The sequence below is a fragment of the Trachemys scripta genome, chromosome 2 (genome assembly GCF_013100865.1).
Source record: "Trachemys scripta elegans isolate TJP31775 chromosome 2, CAS_Tse_1.0, whole genome shotgun sequence".
Taxonomy (NCBI): Eukaryota; Metazoa; Chordata; order Testudines; family Emydidae; genus Trachemys; species Trachemys scripta.
In genome coordinates, this window is record NC_048299.1 from 39,266,453 (window position 1) to 39,290,519 (window position 24,067).

Below are 24,067 nucleotides of genomic sequence, written 5' to 3' on the forward strand. Positions count from 1 at the left end.
AATTTTAGAAAATGTTCTGAGTCATCTGGACAGAGGGGTTATAAAATGAAAATCTATCTGCCAATGCACACATTAGTAAATTAGACAGAGAAAAATAAAAGGAGATAGGGTATAAAAACATAGACTCTGATGGAAATCCAAGAAAAAAGAAGTCATTCAAAACTATCTCTGATCTACAAAGTGCAAAATCTTCAAAGGCATCTTTCTCTAGGATGCTATTTTTCCAATGGGGGAGACTGTAGGCCCAATTCTTCTCCCACATACATTGGTGCATATCAGGAGTAACTCTTCTGAGCCAATAAATTACACTGGTATATAACTAGTATAAATGAGAATCAGAGAATTCCTCCATGTATCATGGAGAGTCCTCCATATATTACAGGTATATCTGGCTTCATTATGCAGTTCACATAGTGTTAACCATGTCGACAGTACGTGGATCTCAAAAATGGATTTAGCCATTGGCAGGAAACAGCAGGGTCCTCTTGTTCTATTTGTACTGAAAGGGTCAAAAAGTCACCTACTTTCACCATCCACTGTGATTTACTTTAATTTTATACCCTGAGGACCAGCATTGATAGCTGTAATTGATTGATTCTACTGGTACACAAAAAGGGAGAACAGAACAGCAGAGACTATACCACTGAGTGCCAGTCAGTCGTACCCTGCTAAATGCAACCCTTCTGTCTGTGATTTCACTTCCCTATAGCTCACTATTCCTAGCCTGGTTAGAAAAAAAAATGGATGTACCAAATTCAGTATGTGTGGGTGGAACCATTGTAATTAATGGAGTTGCCCCACTTGTACTAGGACTCCAAATGTGGTTCATAATGCTCCCACATATATCTTCCCATTATTTAAATCACAGGCCTCTCTGCCTGACCTGTTCAAGACATAAGAACACTCCTAGATTAGGAACAATTATTATCAGGTACTAGTTGTGAGGCAAGCTGCTATTCTCATCTTCCTCAGCAATTATGGAAGAAAGTGGCCATAATGAACAAACAAAAAGCAGTATGACAGTCAAAAAATACTGAGGGCCAAGTCCTCCTTTTCATTGTATAGCCTAAAGCATCACAGTATGGAAAATCCAATTTCACATGAGCATAGCGGAAGGTGCTAATGAATGGCCCTTTGACCAGTCAGATTGATATATATGGAATGTTTTGAAAAGTGATGCAAGATCCAGCTAATTGTGAGCCTGGAGCAGGGTAAAGCCTGTTTGAATTTCATAGCGTTCTATACTATAGATCACAAGGGACAGGACTTCATGGGCTTATCAGAGCAGAAATGAGATATTTTAAAATATCTGCAGAATTGTCTTGTATTGGGTATCATTCAACATATAATTACAAAGTTGTTAGGTTGTTAAAAAAATCTGTTTGTAAGTATTAAATCTTTAGTAATTAAATCTGAAGCAGATTGCACTAGAGAGTACTATCCAATACAGTGTCACGAAATCCTGAAAGATTTAACAGTATTTTTACAATAAGCATAAGTACCTCCATTATACTGACTCTATGTAACAATAAACAAGCTATCTCTGATTTTATACTTCATGATTAATAAACAGACACCAGTTTAGTTCACTGATTGACATAGGGAGAGAAAACTGACACTTAGGCTTTTGCTATCCATTGTCGCCAATGAAAATAAAACATAAAAATCCACTCTGTACACTTAGGTAATTATTTATATGTGAAATGCAAAACCTTCCCTTAAGTTTTTATTCTTTGCTATTAACAGTCAACCACATTACGGTGTCATTCACTGACTTTGATATTGAAGGCGACACACATAACTGTACCAAGGACTTTGTCGAGATTTTGGAAGGGGATAACTATGAGGCTCCTCTTCAAGGTACTGTAGCCTTTTTTCTTGTCTCTCTAGATCATTTTAAAACAACTATGTTCAAATTCAAAGCTGTGATGAGCTGAGTGAGATTCAAGATTGAATAATATTTATATAGTTAGATAATTTCTTTATTAATTATTAATGTTTATCATAGAAGACTGGTGTTGGAAAATGGGGCCCCATTGGGCTAGGTGCTGAACACAGGGTAGACAACCCCTGCACTGAAGAGCTTAGAGTTTATCTCCACCAAAGCACTGAGGGTGCCAGGAATTTATACAATACAAACAATAGAATGATACAAATGATCTTCTCCATGGTTCGATCTTCCCTGTAAGGGGGTCCCTCTGGCAGGGGTGGTCTCTGACAGTGTCGCTCTATTGAAACTGCGGGATGCTAACTCCTCAGTGTGGACGGAATGCCCTCCAGGATCACCAGTGAGGGTATGTCTACACTACGGGATTAATCCGAATTTAGATAATTCGGATTTGAGATACAGGTTGTATAAAGTCGAAATGAGTGCGGCCACACTAGCACAGTAATTCGGTGGTGTGCGTCCAAGTACCGGGGCTAGCGTCGATTTCTGCACCGTTGCACTGTGGGTAGCAAATCCATAGCTATCCCATAGTTCCCGCAGTCTCCCGCGCCCATTGGGATTGTGGGTTAAGATCCCAGTGCCTGATGGGACAAAAAACATCGTCGCAGGTGGTTCTGGGTACAGTCTCACTTCCTCCCTCCCTCCCTCCCTGCATGAAAGCAACGGACGGCAGACAACCATTTTCGCGCCTTTTTTCTTGGGTGGGTGAACACTGCAGACTCCATACCACGGCAAGCATGGAGCCCGCTGAGGTCAAGACAGCACTCATGAATATTGCAAACACCTCGCGCGTTCTCGTGGAGTTTATGCTCAGCCAGGACCAGAAAAACGAGGAGAGGAGGCAGCGGCGGCGGCAGCATGATGAGGACATGGACACAGACACGGATACAGAATTCAGTGAAACCACAGGCCCCGGTGCTTTGGAGATCATGTTGTTAATGGGGCAGATTCTATCCATGGAACGCCGATTCTGGGCCCGGGAAACAAGCACAGACTGGTGGGACCGCATAGTGTTGCAGGTCTGGGACGATTCCCAGTGGCTGCGGAACTTTCGCATGCGTAAGGGCACTTTCATGGAACTTTGTGACTTGCTGTCCCCTGCCCTGAAACGCCAGAATACCAAGATGAGAGCAGCCCTCACAGTTGAGAAGCGCGTGGCGATAGCCCTGTGGAAGCTTGCAACGCCAGACAGCTACCGGTCAGTCGGGAATCAATTTGGAGTGGGCAAATCTACTGTGGGGGCTGCTGTGATGCAAGTAGCCAAAGCAATCACTCAGGTGCTGCTACGAAAGTTAGTGACTCTGGGAAATGTGCAGGCTATAGTGGATGGTTTTGCTGCAATGGGATTCCCTAACTGTGGTGGGGCAATAGACGGAACCCATATCCCTATCTTGGCACCGGAGCACCAAGCCACCGAGTACATAAACCGCAAGGGGTACTTTTCAATGGTGCTGCAAGCACTTGTGGATCACAAGGGACGTTTCACCAACATCAACGCGGGCTGGGCGGGAAGGGTTCATGACGCTCGCGTCTTCAGGAACACTACTCTGTTTAAAGGGCTGCAGCAAGGGACTTACTTTCCGGACCAGAAAATAACCGTTGGGGATGTTGAAATGCCCATAGTTATTCTTGGGGACCCAGCCTACCCCTTAATGCCATGGCTTATGAAGCCATACACAGGCAGCCTGGACAGGAGTCAGGAGCTGTTTAACTACAGGCTAAGCAAGTGCAGAATGGTGGTAGAATGTGCATTTGGCCGTTTAAAAGGCCGCTGGCGTTCATTATTGACTCGCTCTGACCTCAGCCAAAGAAATCTCCCCATTGTTATTTCTGCTTGCTGTGTGCTCCACAATCTCTGTGAAAGTAAGGGGGAGACCTTTATGGCGGGGTGGGAGGCTGAGGCAAATCGCCTGGCTGCTGATTACGCGCAGCCAGACACCAGGGCGATTAGAAGATCACACCATGAAGCGCTGTGCATCAGAGAAGCTTTGAAAACCAGTTTCATGGCTGGCCAGGCTACCGTGTGAAATATCTGTTTGTTTCTCCTTCATGAATACCCTCCCCCTTTACTGACTGATTTTCTGTAAGGAACCCACCCTGCCCCTTCCCCCAGCTTTCTTTCAAACCAAATAAAGTCACTATCATTTAAAAATCATTTATTCTTTATTAATAGATTAGAAAAAGAGGGAGGGAACCCGGGTGGTATTTGGGAGGAGGATTGCTGGGAAGGAAAAAGCCACAAAGAAAAGGTTAAAAAAATGACAGCCTTTTGCTTGGGCTGTCTACTGGGGTGGAATGGGAAGGTGTACGGAGCCTTCCCCCCCGCGTTCTTACACGTCTGGGTGAGGAGGATACGGAACATGGGGAGGGGGGAGGGTGGAACAGGGGCTGAAGCGGCAGTCTGTTTTCCAGCAGCCGTTCCTGAACCTCCACCAGACGCCGGAGCAGCCCCAGCGTTGCATCCTTCATCCTCTGGTCTTCCTGCCGCCATCTCTCATCTCGATCGTCTCTCCTCTCCTCACGTTGGTCCCTCCTCTCCTCACGTTGGTCCCTCCTGTCCTCACGTTCACTGACTTCTTTCCTATACTTTGAAACTGTTTCCTTCCACTCATTCAGATGAGCTCTGTCACTCCTGCTGGATTGCATAATTTCAGAAAACATGTCCTCCCGCGTCTTCTTCTTACGACGCCTTATCTGTGATAACCTTCGGGATGGAGGAGGGAGGCTTGAGGAATTTGCAGCTGCTGTAGGGAGGGGAAAAAAGAGAGAATTGTTTTAAAAGCTACATTTTGCAGAACAATGCTTATACTCTTTCACGGTGACCAACACTGTTCACATTACATAGCACATGTGATTTCTGTGCAAGGTCGCATTTTGCCTCTTAATGCTGAGTGCCTGTGGCTTTGCTGCTAGAGATCAATCACAGGTCTGGGCAACAGAATTCGGCTTGCATGCGGCCATGGTAAGCTTCAGCGCCGTCCGTGCTTTCCAACATACCAAGCATAGCTTGTAGAGTGCTGCAGAAGCCTGGCCAATCTCAGCCAGTTGGGGGGGGGGCAGTGTGGTGGTGCTTGTCTGGGCCCCTTCAGGCAAGTAGAGTGCTGCGGTTTTTCTGTTAACATTCAGCAGCACCAGAAAACAAACTAACCCTGCAGGAAGATCCCTGCAGGCACCAAACTACCCACCCCCCCGCCGCCGACCCCCCTCCCCCTCGCCATGAATTCTCTGGGATGATCACAGTACCCTCCCCCCACCGCGTGGCTGGTAACAGGGAAGATCCCTGCTAGCCAAACGCGAAAAACTAACTGCAGGGAAGGATTTATTTTCCGCCACAGGCAAACAGCCCAGTAGGAACGGCCACCTCTGTCCCCTTAATTAAGTTCCCGTATTTCAACCAGGTTACCAGGAGTGATATCACTCTCCTGAGGATTACACAACAAGATAAAGAACGGATGTTGCTTGAATGCCAGCAAACACCGGGACCATACGCTGCCAGGCTTTGTCAGGCAATGATACCAGATTACTTGCTGCAAGCATGGCGTGGTCAAGTGTCCTACCATGGAGGAGGGAATAAGGATGCACTGCCCAGAAACCTTCTGGCAAGGCTTTCGGAGTACCTCCAGGAGAGCTTCATGGAGATGTCCCTGGAGGATTTCCGCTCCATCCCCATACACGTTAACAGACTTTTCCAGTAGCTACAGACTTTTCCAGTAGCTGAACTGACCGCGAATGCAAAGTCAGGCAAAGTAATCATTAAAAACTGTTTGCTTTTAAAACAAGTTTTATATTTTAAAAGGTAAACTCACCTGAGGTCCCTTCCATGGGGTCAGAGTCTTGGGTACTGGCTTGGGAGGCTTGGGAGGGTACTTCAGTCAGGGTGATAAAAAGATCCTGGCTGTTGGGGAGAATGGAGTGCTGTGTGCTCTCTGCAAGCTCATCTTCCTCCTCCTCCTCCTCCTCCTCTACCCCCTCGGCAGAATCCTCAGGCGTCGAGACTATCCCCGACCCAGAATCCACGAACAAAGGTGGGGTAGTGGTGGCAGCCCCCCCTAGAATTGCATGCAGCTCGGCGTAGTAGCGGCATGTCCGTGGCTCTGACCCGGAGCGACCGTTTGCCTCCTTTGTTTTTTGATAGGCTTGTCTGAGCTCCTTGACCTTCACGCGGCACTGCTCAGAGTCCCTATTGTGGCCTCTCTCCATCATGCCCTTGGAAATTTTTTCAAAAGTTTTTGCATTTCGTCTTTTAGAACGAAGTTCTGCAAGCACTGAATCCTCTCCCCATACAGCGATCAGATCCAGTACCTCCCTCACGGTCCATGCTGGTGCTCTTTTTCGATTATCAGCCTGCATGGTTACCTGTGCTGATGAGGTATCTGTGGTCACCTGTGCTCTCCACGCTGGGCAAACAGGAAATGAAGTTCAAATGTTCGCGGGGCTTTTCCTGTCTACCTGGCCAGTGCATCCGAGTTCGGATTGCTGTCCAGAGCGGTCACAATGATGCACTGTGGGATAGCTCCCGGAGGCCAATACCATCGAATTGCGGCCACACTAACCCTAATTCGAATTGCTAAAATCGATTTTGGCGCTACTCCGCTCGTTGGGGTGGAGTACAGAAATCGATTTAAAGGGCCCTTTACATCGAATTAAATGGCGTCGTTGTGTGGACGGTTACAGGGTTAATTCGAATTAAAGCTGATAAATCCGAATTAAAGTCGTAGTGTAGACCAGGCCTCAGTCTCAGTCTTTGGAGGAGTGTCCTGGGGTTTATGGCACTGAGAGGGAGAGGGGACAAACATTTCCCCCTCCCCCAGTGGAACAATGTGGGGGGATATCCGTGATGTAAAACCAAGAAGAGATTCCCCTCCCCTCCAGTAAGGTTTTATTGTGCAAGGCCACGGTCTAGCCCTTTGCTCTCAGTTACATTGGTGTAAATCTGGAGTAACTCCATTGGCAGCCATGAAGTTGCCTTAGATTTACATTAGAGTAACTGAGAACAGATTTGTCCCTTTGGGCTTGATTCTCCTCCCACGTACACTAGTATTATTTTGATGCAACTTCCTTGACTGCAGTGGGATTACTCCTGATTTACAGAGACATTACTCAGAGCAGAATTTGATCCTTTGTCTCTTATCCCCTAACCTTCACATAGCTCCTTCCCTTAGACCAGGCCACCATAGACACTGCCAGCCTCTGGCTGTCTGAGGCCTTCCTGTTTGAACACTGTTCATGTGCCCATTCCACACTGAAGCCCTGTAACATCACATTCACCATGTGTATTCTCTTGGAGTAAGTGAGTCTTTAGGTTGCTGGTATCTCCAAATATTTTCCTATTTTACACCATTACTAGGTTACATAATCGGGGAGCTTTCACCAAGGATTGTAAACCACAAACAAAAGACTGTTTTAATAGTAGCTCATATAAGTGTTAGCATCTGAGTGTTAGATTTGCACTAGATAACTAGGCCAGTGTTTATATTCCCTGCATAACATTTCACTTTCCTTGTGTTGCTGTTGATTTTCAGGCCGTTACTGTGGCACTGTTATGCCACAACCTGTCACTTCTTTCAGCAATGCCTTTGTTGTAAATTTTGTATCCAATAATGCCAGAACTGCCAGAGGCTTCCATGCTACCTGTGCTGCATCATTGTCATGTAAGTTGATTTTGCAAGCCCCCATCCTGAAGCTGGTAGAAAAGCAATTGGTAACCTAAACAATCGATTTTTTGAAGAAGCCCTTCCAGATTCCCCTTTCTATTATTTAGTTCCCTAACAACACCACACTCAAATTCCCACATTGCCTTGACCCTCTTTTTTGGCCAAAGAGGGTGATACATAGCTATCTACGGAACCTGCCCAGTGTGAGTCACAAAGCGCCTTTTCCACCTCCGGATGGAGAAAGCTGCTGCCTCAATGTGCTTCCAGCTCCTGCCATCCCAAGGATAGAGGGATCAAATCTTGGACAAAACTCAAATTTCCCAGCACTTTCACTCCCTCTGCTAGCTGGGCCCTTTCTTTTTATCTGTAAGTCATCAGTAGCCAGCTCTGTGCCTTGCTGGATTTGGCATGTTTAAGGATTTGATTCCTGAAGCTGGGATTTCCTTCTGGGGATCTTAAACCAGTGCTCTGTCCAGTGATGCCAAGAACTTAACAAACGGGGAGAAAGGGATATCCATTGTTGTTTCAACGTTTTTTCCCTCTGAGTTAGCGAGTTAGCCCACTTCTGCCCGAGGTATTTTTTCCATGTAGTCTTCAGTTTCTGTTCTGTCTTTCTCATTTCAGCCTGTGGCGGTACCTTCCACATGAACGAAGGAGCCTTCAACAGCCCTAACTATCCTGAATCTTATCCTTTGAACACTGAATGTATCTGGAAGATTGTCAGCTCCCCTGGCAACCGGCTTCAGCTGTCTTTCATGTAAATCCGTTCCAAGGGTTATTGTTCAGCCTTTTAATGGAGCTGCAGGAAGGAAGCACTGTGTTTAGTAGGAAATGTAATTACCAGCATGTAAAACTGTAGCAGTGTGTCCAAAATAACTTAGAAAGAGAACACAGCAGTGGCCATAGGGAGCTTACAGTCAGTTTTCTCCCGTATTGGTCATCATTTATATTAGGGGCATTATACAATATCATATAACTAGATGGTTCATTGTCAGAGAGTATCATGGGGGTGCTAAAGAGTTCCTCACGAGCAAGAGGAAATTCGGCATCACTGCATCTTTTGTCTTTATGGACCTTTTTGCAAATGAAAACCTTTTCAATTCTTTTTTGATTATTGGCAGGTATCTCATACTACTGCATATCTGAATAGTATAAAGTGTCCATATTCTTAATAGGTTGTTATAATTGGTTTCATGTTGAATTAAAGGCCTCAGATTTACTTCTGCAGCTATGTCAAATCACAAAGATGGAGATAAAGCAAGAACAAAGTGAGTCTTGCTGGGAGTACACCTTCCTTCCTGTCAAAGTACTTTCCTTAGAAGATATGAGACCAGAAATTTATGTATGATCCAGAGAACAATCCAGATTACTTTAACAAGATGCCGTTATGCCACTCTTTGCCCATGATGTTGATTTCTAAGCTTGTCTATTTCGTGGCATTAAACATTGTTTGGTGCCAAGAAACGGAACACTGATCCTTGACAGAGCAGGTCAGTTGGAAAAGAAAAGCAACACTAGAATTTATATTTGCAGTTAATTAGTGTATAAGTAACACACGCCCAGAAATATACTTATTGTATATGATGTAGTTATCATGGAAACATTGCTTTGCTAGCACACAAAAGTGGACACACTGTTATAAATTCTTCCTCTGAGAAATGGGGTGAAAGCACTGTAATCTGAGAAACATTTTTCATGTTAATTGCTAAAAACAATAACAAATAGCAACTTTCTTAATCAAAACAAGTATATAGTGTGAAGAAGATACACTTAGTGCAATACACATACAATTATAACGTGTAATCCTCAGTGGATGTAAACCCTATTAGTTAGTTTCATGTAACCAAAAGGCCAAATCAAGAAATGCTAGGAGATTTTTGGGCAGTCTATAGCAATGAGATATTTATTTTAGTTAGTTGAATACTGGGATTTTATAGTTTCTTTGCCATGAGGTATTCATCTTCTTTATATTTGTCTTACAAAATTGCCTGTCTTGCAAGATGAGGGTTTGCTCTAAATTAATCCAAAGTGTATCCAGATGGGTAGTTGGAACTGTTTCATAGTGGGTCTGTACACTGGAGACATATGAATATATTCAGGCCTGAAGGAAGGGGAGGATGGGTGACCAGAATTTGAAAGCAGAGATATTTGTGCATTAGTTGTAGAAGGCACTTTCTGGGATCCTTATTGTTATATTCATGACTGGTTTTTGAAAAGGCTATTGGGTTGATTCAACATAACTCAATAAGAAATGTGGTGATATTTTAGCTTCCATCTAGCATTCCGATCAGTTGGTGCAGTAATTAGGGATCTATGAACAGAGTAATTTAAAAAACAGACTGAACCTGCTCATCCTTTTTGCACCAATGTAAAATCTCTTTCAAAGGGTTTGGTTCAGTTTTAATGGGAGTTATTAACAATCACATACATTTAGTTGAACCTCCTTGTCTTTTTTTTTTTTTTTTTTGCTGTGCAGGGCAACCCTTGACTTTATTTGAGGTTGAGATTCACACAAACCTGGGGACACAAGTTGAAACTCAAAGCAAAATGGTACAAGCCCAGTAGGCTTAGTCAGGAATCCACCCAGATTCCCCACATCCCTTGCCATAGTCCCCATTCCCACAACAGGCCCAGGCTCCCATTAGGAGAGCTAGCTGTGCTTTCTTGGGAGGTATGTTCACCTATTCTCATTCCAGTTTTGCCTGGTATGGGGCAAACACATTCCACAGCTCTAGTTCTAAAAAGCAACTCCTCACCACTTCCACCAAGATCCTCTGGCCCATGCAACCTCTACTTGACTTCCCCTGATCTCCTGGCCATTCCCAATAGGCTGCTGTCACGTTCCAAGGTGGAATCCAGACCAGTGAGGGGTTGTGTCACCGCCTGCCACATAACCACATATCTCACAGTGCTTTACTATTGTAGATCCCAACCGGGGCTGTTCACAACCAGCTTACCAGCATGCAGGGCACACCCTGAGTGGCTGTGTACTAGACAGCCTGGTTCAGCAGCTCTGATCCCAGCAGCCTGTCTACAGCCCCACAGCTCCAGTTTGCCTTCCACCAGCCTTGGTTTCTACTTTCAGGGTGACCCCAACCCCAGATTTTGCAAAAAATGTGTTTTCTGCACTGCTCAACTCTCTCCTGGACTGCTCAGATATTGAGGTTTGTTGCCCCTGTAATGGGTAAATATTTAACAGTTTGTTACTTTAACTGGAGTTATCAGTTTAAACACGGCACTGGATTGGTTTAGATTAAAAATAGAACAAGTTTATTAATGGAAGCAGAGATGATTTGAAGTGAATTCAGATATAAGAAATAAAGTTAGAAATGGTTACTAGCAAATAAAAGTAAAAACAGTCTAAAAGTCTAAAACTTAATCCAGCTACTTTTGGTTCAAGGCTTCGTTTAAGATGGCCTTTCTCACCCACAGTCTTCCAGCAAGATGGTGACCGACCCTTTCCTTGGTCAGGATCTCTCCCATAGGCCCAGTGGTGCTGGTGCCTTTCACTTCTTAGGTGACAGAGAGAGAACTTGGGGGATTGTGCCCCTTTCTTTTGTAGTCCAGTGAAACTTTGAAGTGAGGAAGGCAACATGGAGTCTGGTAATGAAGGAAGTTCCATGCTCTTCCTTCTCCCACTTGTGTTTGCTAAAATGCAAATTGTTCTGTTTCCTGCCATCTGCTGCCCCTGCTGTTTTGCTGGCCCTGTTTACTACTTATATGTAAACTGAGGTAAACATACATTCCCATTTTTAGGACAGGCCTATTTAACAACTTTTGCCTAGGCAGGACTGTCTGCTTTTGAACATGTGCTACTAACATCATACAGGGGGAATTTATAACTTTACTTACAATGTTGCTACATCCATTTCACTATTATATTGACCAGCGAGTTATTAGTTTTCAAATTATACCTCAGAAGGCACATTTTGTATGAAGATTACTACACTACGGTAGTGGTAGGGTGAGAATACAGGGGTGCTTTTGGTCACAGCCTCTCACGCCCTTGCAGCCTGCAATGGATCTTCTGCTTATGAGTCCTTCTCTACATACAGAGCCCAGCAAATACTTGGTCACTCGATTCTCAATCTTACACCCTCCAGACCAGTGAGTTTCAACCTTTTTTCCTTTGAGGACCCCTCAACAATTTCAAATGGAGGTGCAGACCCCATTGGAAATCTTAGATGTGGTCTGCGGACCCCTAGGGGTCTGCAGACCACAGGCTGCAAAGCACTGCTCCAGATAATCCCTATTATTGACGTACACTGCACACTGATGATGTGAAAGCCTCAGAGTTCAACTGACCTCATGCTTAGCAGACAAAAGACAGAAAGTGATAAAAGTATTCAAAGTGAAGTGGATTGCAGAAAATTGAGGGAGTAGGGTGGGGCTTTGGCATATTTGAAGTCCTAAAGGTAAAAAAAGGTGGAGAAGGTACGGAGAAGAGGAGATAAGATTTCATAATGTTAAATAAACTTCAAGTAAGTATTTGGCCTTTCGAAATTGCTTCATCCTCAGAGAGTGCATTGGAAATCGACAGGGCAGATGAGGGTGGGCACAAATTGATACACAGTGATGTAAGTATAGTTTTGAGTCTCATATGTTTCACTATTCTATACATCCAATATGACTTTAAATGTAACCTCAACACTATACAAAAAATCTACTATATGTAACATGGGCATGTCAAATACCTTGCACTTCTTTTGAGAACCAAAAAACTCTTTAAGAGATGAAACCTTAGCTATGCAAACTAAAGATATATGGGGTGAGGAAGGAATTTTTCCACTGTGTGCAGCATTGCAAAATTGAGTAGATGTATTATGGATTATGGAAGGGTTTTGTTGTTTGGTTGGTTGGGGTGTTTTTTTTTTTTTTTTTTTTTTGCTTCTTTTTTAGTGTTAGTATTGTCCATTGCTGGAGGGAAGGACATCAGATTATAGTTGGATGAATGGTCTGATCTAGTATGGCAGATTCTGCAGTGTGTTTCTATAATACATGTACAATAATCTTAATGTTTCTGCTTTCTGCAACTCAAACAGAACATTCCAGCTGGAAAATAGTCAAGGCTGCACCAAGGATTATCTGGAGATTCGCAAAGGGAATGACACAGGCGAGATGGTGGGACGATACTGTGGGGACTCCTTACATTTGAATTACACATCCATCATTGGACACATCTTGTGGGTCAAATTTGTCTCCGATGGCTCAGACAGGAATGTTGGCTTTAGGGCCACTTTTGCTCACTGTAAGTAAATATTATTTCACTGAAAAATAAATTACCATTTTTCAGAGCACTTCCAAGAATAAGGGGAAAATGGTATATTTAAAAATAAAGGATGTTATCCTGGCAAAATTCTGACTGATTTTAACGGGGCCAGGTTTTCACCCAAAATCTTATTGAATACTTGCCCTATCTGTAACATGACTGCACAGAGCTCTTGTATGCCTGACTACATTTTATATAAGTATATTTTGGATGTCAGAATTAGAAATAAAATTATAGAGAGGCAGTGTTGCCTAGTAGATAGAGCACAGGACTGGGACTCAGGATACCTGGGCTCTATTCCTGGCTCTGCCACTGGCCTGCTGACTGACCCTGGCCAAGTCATTTTCCATCCATGGGCCTTCCTTGACCTAATTGTCAAGTTTACTCTTTAAAATTAAGTTGTTATGAGAAACATTATCATTAGTAGGCTCCCTCTTGTTTTTCAGTATATGGGAATGATATTGTGGGAAATAGTGGGCAAATTGCCTCTCCATTGTGGCCCAGAAACTACCCTCACAACTCCAATTACCAGTGGAAGATAAGTGTCAATGCTTCTCATGTTATCCACAGTCGGATCCTGCAGATGGACATTGAAGATCATAACAGGTGTTCTTATGACAAGTTAAAGGTGAGGTCACTTTGGTAGATTCTTTTTATAAATTGTTTTAGAAATAATGAATAAAGCAGGTGAAGTGAGGCTTGGGAAGTGTTTTCAAAGATCCAGTTTAGGCCATTTGCTTTCCCTCATTCCTTTTGAATAATTACTGGCTCTAGATAATGTTACATGCATGTTTGCTCACTAGTAGGCAATATCGGATATTGCCCAGCTGGGCATTTAAAAGGCTGACAAAAAAAGTTAACAAAGGCACAACTTAACATTTTCAAATTCAGGAGCTTCAGAAATGCTGTGTGCTTACAGTTCCAACTGAAAAGAGTAGGAGTTGTATTTATCTACTCAACACCTCCGAAAATCTAGCCACCTTTATGTAAATGCCTAAATGTGGATTTAAATACGTAACGTTAGGAACTTAAGGCCCTGATCCTGGAAACATGTACACATGTATTTATTTTTACACATGTGTGTAAGTGTTTATAGTAGCCTAGCCTCAGTTTGAAAAAAATGTTGGCCATAGTCAATGGGAAGGATCATATGATAGGGCTAGATTGTGCCTTTTGGCACAGCCTTGAACAAGCTCCTGCTTCTTCTTTGCTCTGGAGGATTAATAATTTGTTGCTGGCCTATACCAGTAGCAAGTTACGACATGACCTGCTATCTGCTCAGCTGAATTGGCCAGTTGGTACTCCCCCTTTCTCCTCTGCATGGTTTTGTGGTCCAAGTCACAATCTGGACTTTAGCCTTTTTTCAGGCTATCAGGGCCAAATGCAGCCATGGTGTGATTCCAATGAGGTATGAATTTAACTTTCATATTTAAAAACAGTATGAAACACAGTGCAAGCTAAAGCCTAGTAACAACAGTAACATACTAGCATGCATCCTGTTTATCATTTCTCTGCTTTGATTCTCTCTCTCAACTTACATTAGTATGACTCTTTTTCAGAATTTGTTTTTCTATCTGTGATTTTTGATCCTATTATTGGCCTTTGATTTAATTCCCTTTTATAACCAGACATTTGCAAGTAGTTCACTAACACGCACATGTTACTTCTCTTCCTTCCATCTTGTCTCATATTTTAACAACCTGGATTTTTTTTTCTTTCTGTCCATTGAGCCTAACAAATTCCTCATGCTCAAATCACCGAGCTAGATATTCAGCAGTATAAATCAGCATAACTCCATTGGCTTCAAGCTATGATGATTTACACCGGCCGAGGAGCTGAGCCATACTTTAATATTTTGAATCTTCTTTCCAGTCTTCTCAGTCTTGTGTTCACTTTGGGGTTACGAGTTGGTTCTGACGGCTAGTAACACAAAAACATCTTGAACACATTGAGATTTTTGGCTTACAAAGTGCTACTTAAAATATTTACGGGGATCTAAAGAAATTTCCTGAAGAATGCATTTTATTATTTCTTCCTCAGCAAAGAACAACAATACAACAGTGGTGTTTTTCAGATGAAAAGCCAGTTAATGTGTTGGAAGAACAGTCTGTAATGGGCAATGAGTTGAGTTTGATGGTTTCAGTACTGATCTTTCTGGTGGGGAAGCACCATATGTAGCGGGTGAAACAGAAGGACTGTTCCCAATATTTTTTATTATCTAGAATGGAATTAGGGGGCTGAAGCTTCAGTTCTATCACATTTATTTGAAGATGGGAATATTCTCCTCAGGAGTCCAGTTTACAATGGTGCCAGCACCAAGAACTTTGCAGTGACATTGCCTACACTTCACTGGTTTCATTTTCACTATTGTCGGCCTTAACTGGCCCCAAACACTCAAAATTAAAACCATAGTAACAGTGATTTGCCATTACTTTGCTGGATATGGTAGGGACAGAAAAATACCATTGCTGCTCCACTCTCTCTTTCTCCTTATAGATCTACGATGGGCCCAGCACTCATTTCCGTCTTATCGCCACATACTGTGGTATTGTCCCTTCATCGTTCATCTCCTCCGGCAGTTCTATCACAGTCCAGTTCCAGTCTGATTCTTCTGTGAATGGAAAGGGTTTCCTTTTGGACTGGTATGCAATGGAAGCTTCTCCAGCCACTATGTACACCATTGCTAGAGGTTTGTCTCTGAAAATGGCACTATTGGTTAGTTTGTTAAGAGTGATAACATTGGCAAGGCACGAAATCCTGTTCCCATTAAAGGGTGCCTAGTGTAATGCAGGGGAGACCTGTGTTACCTTTGTTACTGATCATTATTATTTTTGTTGATTTATATTGTTGTACCTCTCTCAAATGCAGTTTTTTTACGTTGTTTTAAAAGTGAAGCTCAGGCTTCGTTGGAGGGGTTAAGGATTCTCAAGCCCTTTCTGGCATTTTAGGAGGGACAAATATTTTGCATGCCTACATGCAAAAGTATCCTCCTTGAAATAACATTCTTGGAGGATTTGTCACTTGCATACGGAAGATGACTAACAAGCTCATGTGATGCCATTTAGAAGCCCTGAGATTCAACTCTGCACAGACCTTCATGGACATACAGGACATGTTTAATCCAAAATATCTTATAAGCAAGGGAAAAGAAGTTCAATATAAATATATATCTCTTGTGTGAGATATATACCTATTGTAAGAAATGAGAACATGAATCTATTTATTGTATCTGAGCAAGTTAAACGGGACAAAGTTAAGATTGACTTGGGCGCTGGATATGGTTCCTATTTTCAAACCAACACCTGAGAGTGCTTGCAGAAGTACTTTAACATTGTATTGACATATAGCACCATTGTAGTTTTCATACTGTGTTCAGTGGGGGACTGTCAATTAGATGATAAAGAAGAAACAATTTTAATTTTATAAAAGAAGATTTTTAATGTTTATTTCTTTTTGCACGGCAGGTGTATGTGGTGGTGTTGCCGTGACTGGAGAAACCCCTTCATTCCTCTTCTCACCAGGCTGGCCCAGCAACTACAGAAATTTTGCTGACTGTACCTGGCTTATCAGAGCTCCAGAATCCACTGTGGAGTTCAACTTCCTTGCCCTAGATATAGAATCTCATAGTTCATGCAACTACGACAAACTTGTCATCAGAGATGGTGAGAAATCTTGGTATTGTCTGACAGTGTGAAATACACAGAGAGCCCCAGAATATAAAAATCCTTGTCTACTGTGTGTGTACTTAAAATAAATAAATACATCCGAAAGATCAAATTTTGCTTCAGTTTATCAGTCACAGGAACCTGTTCCAAAATGAATATTCTTCTGTGCTGAAGCTATGTGCAGGCTAATATCAAGCAACAAGCAACACAAGATGGTGATGGTCCAGAAAAATGTGTGAACAACTTTGACTGAAATACTGTTAAAAAATTAAGACTTCTGGTATTTTTAATACTGACATTTCCTCTTTTCCTCTTTTAACCTTAGGAGACAATAACCTTGCCCCAGTGCTGGCCACCATATGTGGTCGAGACGTACCTGGGCCAATAAGATCTTCTGGAGAGGCCTTGTTCATTCAGTTCACTACAGATGCAAGTGTCACTGGTGCTGGGTTTAATGCTTCTTATCACAAAAGTAAGTTGTGGGTTTTTTTTTTTCAATTTTATCTTTAATCTGCCTTGCCGCTGAAAGCTGAATAAGGAAGGAAGTAGTTATAGCCTACATTTTTAGCATAGCTACCTGACATAACTGTCAGCAATCTATCCAAGTAATTGCACGAAGCATCTGTTCACATATTCCAAAAACACATGTTCTTAAGGTAAACTTTGTCCCTTGTCCAGAGTTCTGCTGTTACGAAACACTCCTCAGATCTGAAAATCACCTTTGTCCTGAAAAACAAATATTGTAGCCTGGAAAATGTACAAGTGCATGAAGAAATATTACAACAGTTAAAAATTGTGGTTAAGAATTGCAAAATATACTCAGAAAATGTGAAGGCTGGTGCTAGCTAAAAAACAAACTGCAATTGTTGAGAGATGGGGAAGTGGAGAATGAAAGGGAAGGGAACCACCAACTTGGAGATGCAAATAAATGAATCCAAGCACACACACAAAATAGATACAGGGCCAGATCCTTGGGCCCTTTTAAGGCCCCACAAGGACAAAGATGCCTCATGGCAGCAGTTGAGGATTCTCCTTTCATATGGAAATCCTCTGCTGCAGCCAGATGCTTGTGAGCAGTTCTGACCGCCCCACTCCCCAAACACACAGACTGCTGTAGAGTGTATTTCAAGGGGGGCAGGAGCAGGGAGGGGCATGTCAGGGTCTTGAGTGGACAGCCTTGAGGTTGCTCCAACTTACAACCTGTGCTGGGGGCCAGTTTAGTGTACAGCAGCCCCCAGGACTAGTGCTGAGAGGAACACATGAGGAAAGGTGGCATAAAGACACCTATGCCTCCCTTCCCCACATGCATCAAGCACAGTGCATTACTCATTTGTCTGCTATACTAAAAAGCCAAGTTTGTTTGTTGTGTGTCAGTATACAACCTGGACGGTCTACTAGCAGACTTGCATGTGGCTTGGCAGTGAGCAGATTATTCAGGATGTTCACTAATGCACATCCCACACAGCTGTTCAGCATTTGGCTTAACAATCACATTGATTTTGAAGACATTTTTGTAATAATTTAAGATGACTTTTTCTTCCCTATCTCATTTCCCTTCATTCAGGTTGTGGTGGCTATTTGCGTGCCAACAGGGGAATGATCACATCCCCCAACTATCCTCAGGCCTATGCTCCCAATCTCAATTGTTCCTGGCATGTATTGGTTACCAGTGGGTTTGTTGTCGTTGTCCATTTTGAACAACCCTTCGAAGTTCAGAGTGAGGATGCTTCTTGCAGCCATGGGGACTATGTGGAGGTGAGCTGATCAGCTGTGGGTGTTGTCACTTGGTTTCCAGAAACAGGATATACTGGCCCATGACTAGGGCTCCTATATGTTGTGGTATTATTAACAACAGGAAAGTGAAAAAAATATCATTTAGAATTGTCTTGCTATCTTTCAAAGCTTTATTTAGATATGCTGATTTACTGGTACAGTAAATTAAAGGGGAAAATGCTTTTTTCAAGATTGTTGTTTGGGTTTGTTCTTATATCTGCTAGAGCATTCCTTAAGGTTTATAGCTGTATGCTTGAACAACCTTAACAATTTCCTTCTAGCTTAAAAATGGACTGGATGACTCTGCCCCGCCTTTGGGGACCATTGGAAGGAATGGGCGTTTTTGTGGTAGCAGCTCTTTTTCTACCATGTACACCACAGACAATCAGCTATTTGTCCACTTCATTTCTGACAGCAGTCATGCGGGCCACGGGTTCAAACTGAAGTATGAAGCTAAGAGTCTGGGTGAGTGTCAAAATCCAACACACGTTCTGAAAATTAGTAGAAAAAAAAAACTTAAAATTTGTTCTTTCAGAAGCATGGTTCTTATAATAAGTGACTTAACCTGAAGAGACAAGGTGGGTGAGGTAATATCTTTTATTGGACCCACGTCTGTTGGTGAGAGAGACAAGCTTTCGAATCACACAGAGCTCTTCTTCAGGTCTGGGGAAGGTGCTCCAGTGTGACAGCAAAATGCAAGTGAAACAGATTGTTTAGCATAAGTAGTGTGATAGACCCAGGCCAGTTGGGTACAGTAGAATAGCAGAAGGCAGATATACTGGCCAATGGATTAACAGTTTTCTGTTCCCTGACTGACCAGAGCAGGGGCTGCTCCAGGCTAATGAGAACACCTGACTCCAATTAACCTGCAAAGAGTCAGGTGAGGCCATTAAGCTAATGTGACCACCTGACTCTAATTAAGGCCTCACTGATACTATAAAAAGGCTCACTCCAGTCAGGCAGAGGAGAGCCAGGGAGCTAGAGGAGAGGCAGTGTGGCTGAAGGGCTGGTTAATGAAGGCACCCTCAAGTTATTGATAAGGGAGCCCTAAGGTAAGAGTGAAGAAGGGAGAAGCAGGAGAGGTGTGGGGAAGTGGCCCAGGGAAATGTAGCAACTCTGGCAGTGAAAGGTTGGCTGCCAACAGCTGCTACCATTAGGGTCCCTGGGCTGGAACCCAGAGTAGAGGGCGGGCCCGGGTTCCCCCCAACCCACCTCTACAGGAACACCTCCTGGGAGGGGAAGTCAGGCCCCTGTCAGGACAGGAGGCTAAACTGTTCTGAAACAAGCCCTAGGGACAACAGAGACTGTGGGAGTTCTCTCACCAACCTCCTTGCTGGCTTATGATGAAAATGGCTCAGTAGACTGTAACCCTGGCCCTAGAGAGAGAAGGGCTATGTGGAGGGTCACAGAGAGCCACTGAGGCTAGCATATACCATCTAGAAGTGCAGGACCCACAGGGACAAGGTCAGAGCTCTGCCACAGTAGTTAGCACATAGTGTAAGTGAGCATTTAAGGCAGAGTGGCCCGCTAACACCTCTGCAGTGATAGGACAAGAAGAGGGGGTTAGTGGATTCAATTGCAGTAATAAGCCATAAATCCATTGTCTCTGTTCAGGCCATGATTTTTAGTATCTAGCCAAGTAATGAATTTAAGCTCTTTATGTTAAACAATCTGTTCCACCTTGCATTTTGCTGTGACACTTGGAGCATCTTTCCCAGACCTGAAGAAGAGCTCTGTATGGCTTGAAAGCTTGTCTGTCTCACTAACAGAAGTTGGTTCAATAAATGATATTACCTCACCCACCTTGTCTCTCTAATATCCTGGGACCAACACAGCTACAACTGCACTTAGCATGGAGATACTGTAATCTGATTAAAAAACAAATATCGGCAAAAATGCCTTCTGTGTAAATTATTTGAAATGCCCACTGCATAAGCTCACCTTAACTGATCACTCTTGTTAGAGTGTGTATGGTAAAACCCATTGTTTCATGTTCTCTGTGTGTGTATATATATCTTCCTACTGTATTTTCCACTGCATGCATCCGTAACCCACGAAAGCTTATGCTCAAATAAATTTGTTAGTTTCTAAGGTGCCACAAGTACTCCTGTTCTCACTGCATAAGTGTTCCACATATTTGTAAGGGACCAGGGTGTAGGTTGTCTGGCCTAGCAATCACAGCTGGGCTGGAGTCCACATGTCAAGGACGATAGTCAGTGAGCAGGGGTTGGAGGAATCACTAGAACCGGGTTCAATAAGCAAGAGTCAGGGTCAAAGTCAGGCTGGGGTTGGAGACCGGAGATCAGAGATAGCACCAGGCTAGATCAGAGTCCTGAGATCAAGAGACAAGGTGAAGTCTGGAGACACAACAGGCCCAAAGTCTTCGTTGTTGCCCAGACAACAAGGGTCAGGCTAGAGACTCTTGCCTATATGCTCGGGGTATTACTGATCGCCATATTTGGGGTTGGGAAGGAATTTTCCTCCAGGGTAGATTGGCTGAGCCTCTGGAGGTTTTTCGCCTTCCTCCGCAGCATGGGGCAGGGATCACTAGCAGGAGGGTCTCAGCCGATTGAAGTCACTAAAACACAGGATTGGGGACTTCAACGGCAGAGTCCAGGGAAGGGTCTTGTGGCCTGCAGCATGCAGGGGGTCAGACCAGATGATCATTATGGTCCCTTCTGACCTTAAAGTCTATGAGTCTATGAGAACTTCCTGGGCTACCTTCCAGGGTTAAATAGGGTTATGGCCAATCAGAGGGCCACAGTTAGGGTTATTACCTAGCCAGTATTTGATCGACTTGGCCAGTTTTTTTATGTATTTGCCAGTTGCCAGAAAAATAATTTAATTTGCCAGTTTTTTTTACATGGGTCTAAAGATTTGCAGTGTTATCACAATGCACTGGGATATCTAATATTAAAAGTTTCTGTGTCCCGCTAAAGATGCTGCAGTGTTACCCCTTTTGCAGTTTAAGTAAGAAAATGATGTTATCACTGTTATCCATACGTGTTATCTGTCTAGATAAGTGGCCGTTGAAGTGGGGGGGGGGGGGGGAGTTGCCGAGTTGCCTTGTGGATGGGGGTTGAGGTTGCAGCAGGGTTGCCTTGTGGGACGGTGGGTGCTGGGGCTTTTTTGCATTTCAAAGGTGGTAACCCCAGCTGCAGGGTACTGTCACTCTGGCTTCTTTGGCTAGTACTGCCTGTGGTGCCTATCAACCACGGTGCTCCTTGGCTTGCATGGCCTCCTGGTTGCACTGTGGGAACATCAGCTGTCCCAGGCTCAGCAGACCTGGATTCTAATCCTGACATGATGTTAATAAAACATTTTTCATTAGTTTCCCTGGTGGTTGGGTTGAAGCTATCTCTCACCTGCATCTGGGAAACAGGGGAAGTTGGACACAGGTTAGCAGGAGACTTCAACAGTTAACACAGGGAAGGAAGGCAAATTAGAATCTTGCCTCTGCCTGCTACATACTGCAAATAGCAAGTTACAGCAGAAATGAGTGTGACCCACTGCATTGGCAGAAATTATAACATTCCATAAAAGTTTCCTCCTCAGCTGAGAAAATAACATCCCCTGCAGGAACTGGCACTTTTGAAAGAATGAAGAGGTGGCAGGCCACATCCTCAGCTGGTATAAATCAGGGGCCTGGCACCTTCAGCTGTTCCCAAAGTATTTCAGGCAAACACATGTCTTAGGACATTTGGAGCTCTCATTTAAATGATGTTGATTAAACAGAACTAAGGTAACCTACTAGCATGCTCACTCGCTCTCAAGTTTGTAACTCCGCTTTTTCTATCTACTCCTTCCATTGGAAATTCTATGCATAGTAGGAGCTAAGCATATACATATATATTTCTAGAGCTTCACTTTAGAGACCTGGATTGAATCACCGTATTCATTAGCATTACTAAAATGTATTTTAATCATAAAGTTGTTAGCTGCTTGTAGCGAGGCGACAATTCACCGGTGCAGCGCCTCCTGCTGGTCATCTGGGAATTAGCTCTTTTCCAGCATACGGAGTGCTCTGTGCAGGCTGGTGTCTTGCCTGCCACCAGTCCCGTGTCCCTCCCAGACCCCAGTGCCCTTTACCTCAGGGTTCTGCCCCAGCAGTACCCCCACTCTCTGGGTCTCCCCTCCCAGGGGAACCCCCACCTTCTACACCCACCTTGCCTCAGTGGCTACTGCCAATCGTCATCTAGCCCCCGCTCACTGGGGCAAACTGCAGTCTGTCATGGCCACTCATCATTGGCAAGGGGGTTGGACTGCTGCCCCTGCCTAATCCCAGGCTGTAGCCTCTGCAACCCCAGTACCTGTTTTGGCCTCTTATCAAGGCCCGCAGTCTGGGGATTTGCCAGCCTGGAGCTCCCCAGCTCCTCTGGCCTTTCCCCAGCCCTGGTGTGTTCTCTGTACCCTGAGCTCTCAGGCAGCGAGGTCCTTCCCTCTTTACCACTAGAGAGACTGCTCCAGCTTCTGGCTCACAACCCTCTTATCAGGGCCATCTGGGCCCTAATTGAGCTGGCCACATCTGTGGCTGCCAGGGCCGGCTTTAGGCCAATTCCCCCGATTCTCCTGAATCAGGCCCCACTCCCTAAAGAAGAGCACCTAACTTAGACGCCTTTTTAATTTTTACTCACTCGGCGGTGCTCCGGGTCTTTGGCGGCACTTCGGCAGCGGGTCCTTCACTCGCTCCGGGTTTTCGGCAGCACTTTGGCGGCGGGTCGTTCAGTGCTGCGGAAGACCCGGAGCGCCGCCGGGTGAGTCATCCCTACCGGGGCCCTGTCGAAACTATTCGAATCGGGCCCCACACTTCCTAAAGCCAGCCTTGGTGACTGCTACTCCAGTCAGCCTAGCTTGGCTGTTTTAACCCGTGTTCTCCAGGAGTAGGGCAGCCGCCCCACTACACTGCTAAATAAAAGTATCTTAGTATGGCAAAGAAACTGAACAAATTCTTGAGTTTGCTTTGAATGTCATTTCTCACTGGATTTCATATTGTCTTGAGTTTTACATTTCAATTGTTTTGGAAAGTGAAAGTAAGTATGCTTCACAAAAAGCATCGAAAGATCTAATCCTTAACTTCAGTTTTCCAAATGTTAGGAATTCTTCAGAAATAAAGCATATAAGGTTTTCCTCTTCATACTTATCTGAGTCTAGGATCACTGTGGGAGTAGAGTGTCAGTCAGTGCAGTCGTCAGGGGACAGTTGTATTAATTTTCATGGAATAAATGGGCTGTTGGTTAACAAGCAGGCCAGAAAATCTAGGTTTAAATGTGCTATAGTATCGCTCAACAGCAAAAATTAGAGTATATTTGTTTGTGTAATGAATATAATCCATTGAAAAGAACCTGTGACTAAGTATATGGATGATTTACTTGTTTTGTATACAGTGTTGTTGTAGCCATGTTGGTCCCAGGATATTGGAGAGACAAGGTGGGTGAGGTGATACCTTTTATCAGACCAACTTCTGTTGGTAGAGAGACACAAATTTTTGAGCTACCCACAGGGCCGCCCATAGGATTCAGGGGGCCTGGGGCAAAGCAATTTCGGGGGCCCCTTCCATAAAAAAAAGTTGAGATACTATAGAATACTATAGTATTGAGAGTCGCTTCTCGGCCTTTTGACTAAGTTCATGTGTATTCTCGTGGGGGTCCCTATGGGGCCTGGGGCAGATGTCCCACTTGCCCACCCATCTGGGTGGCCCTGGCTACCCAGAGCTCTTCTTCTTCAGCGCAGACCTGAAGAAGAGCTCTGTGTAGCTCGA

At 44.0% G+C, this 24,067-nt stretch overlaps 1 protein-coding gene across 1 annotated transcript in view; it reads left to right on the top strand.

Moving 5' to 3' along the window:
• CUBN (cubilin) overlaps nucleotides 1-24,067 on the top strand; it is a 219,340-nt gene that overhangs the window by 127,080 nt on the left and 68,193 nt on the right. Inside the window, exons 34-43 of the mRNA XM_034760353.1 lie at nucleotides 1,747-1,860; nucleotides 7,471-7,599; nucleotides 8,227-8,359; nucleotides 12,645-12,850; nucleotides 13,318-13,499; nucleotides 15,368-15,560; nucleotides 16,336-16,533; nucleotides 16,862-17,008; nucleotides 18,101-18,291; nucleotides 18,591-18,774. Of these exons, the coding sequence (XP_034616244.1) occupies nucleotides 1,747-1,860; nucleotides 7,471-7,599; nucleotides 8,227-8,359; nucleotides 12,645-12,850; nucleotides 13,318-13,499; nucleotides 15,368-15,560; nucleotides 16,336-16,533; nucleotides 16,862-17,008; nucleotides 18,101-18,291; nucleotides 18,591-18,774 (1,677 nt within the window). The remainder of the gene's footprint in view (nucleotides 1-1,746; nucleotides 1,861-7,470; nucleotides 7,600-8,226; nucleotides 8,360-12,644; nucleotides 12,851-13,317; nucleotides 13,500-15,367; nucleotides 15,561-16,335; nucleotides 16,534-16,861; nucleotides 17,009-18,100; nucleotides 18,292-18,590; nucleotides 18,775-24,067) is intronic.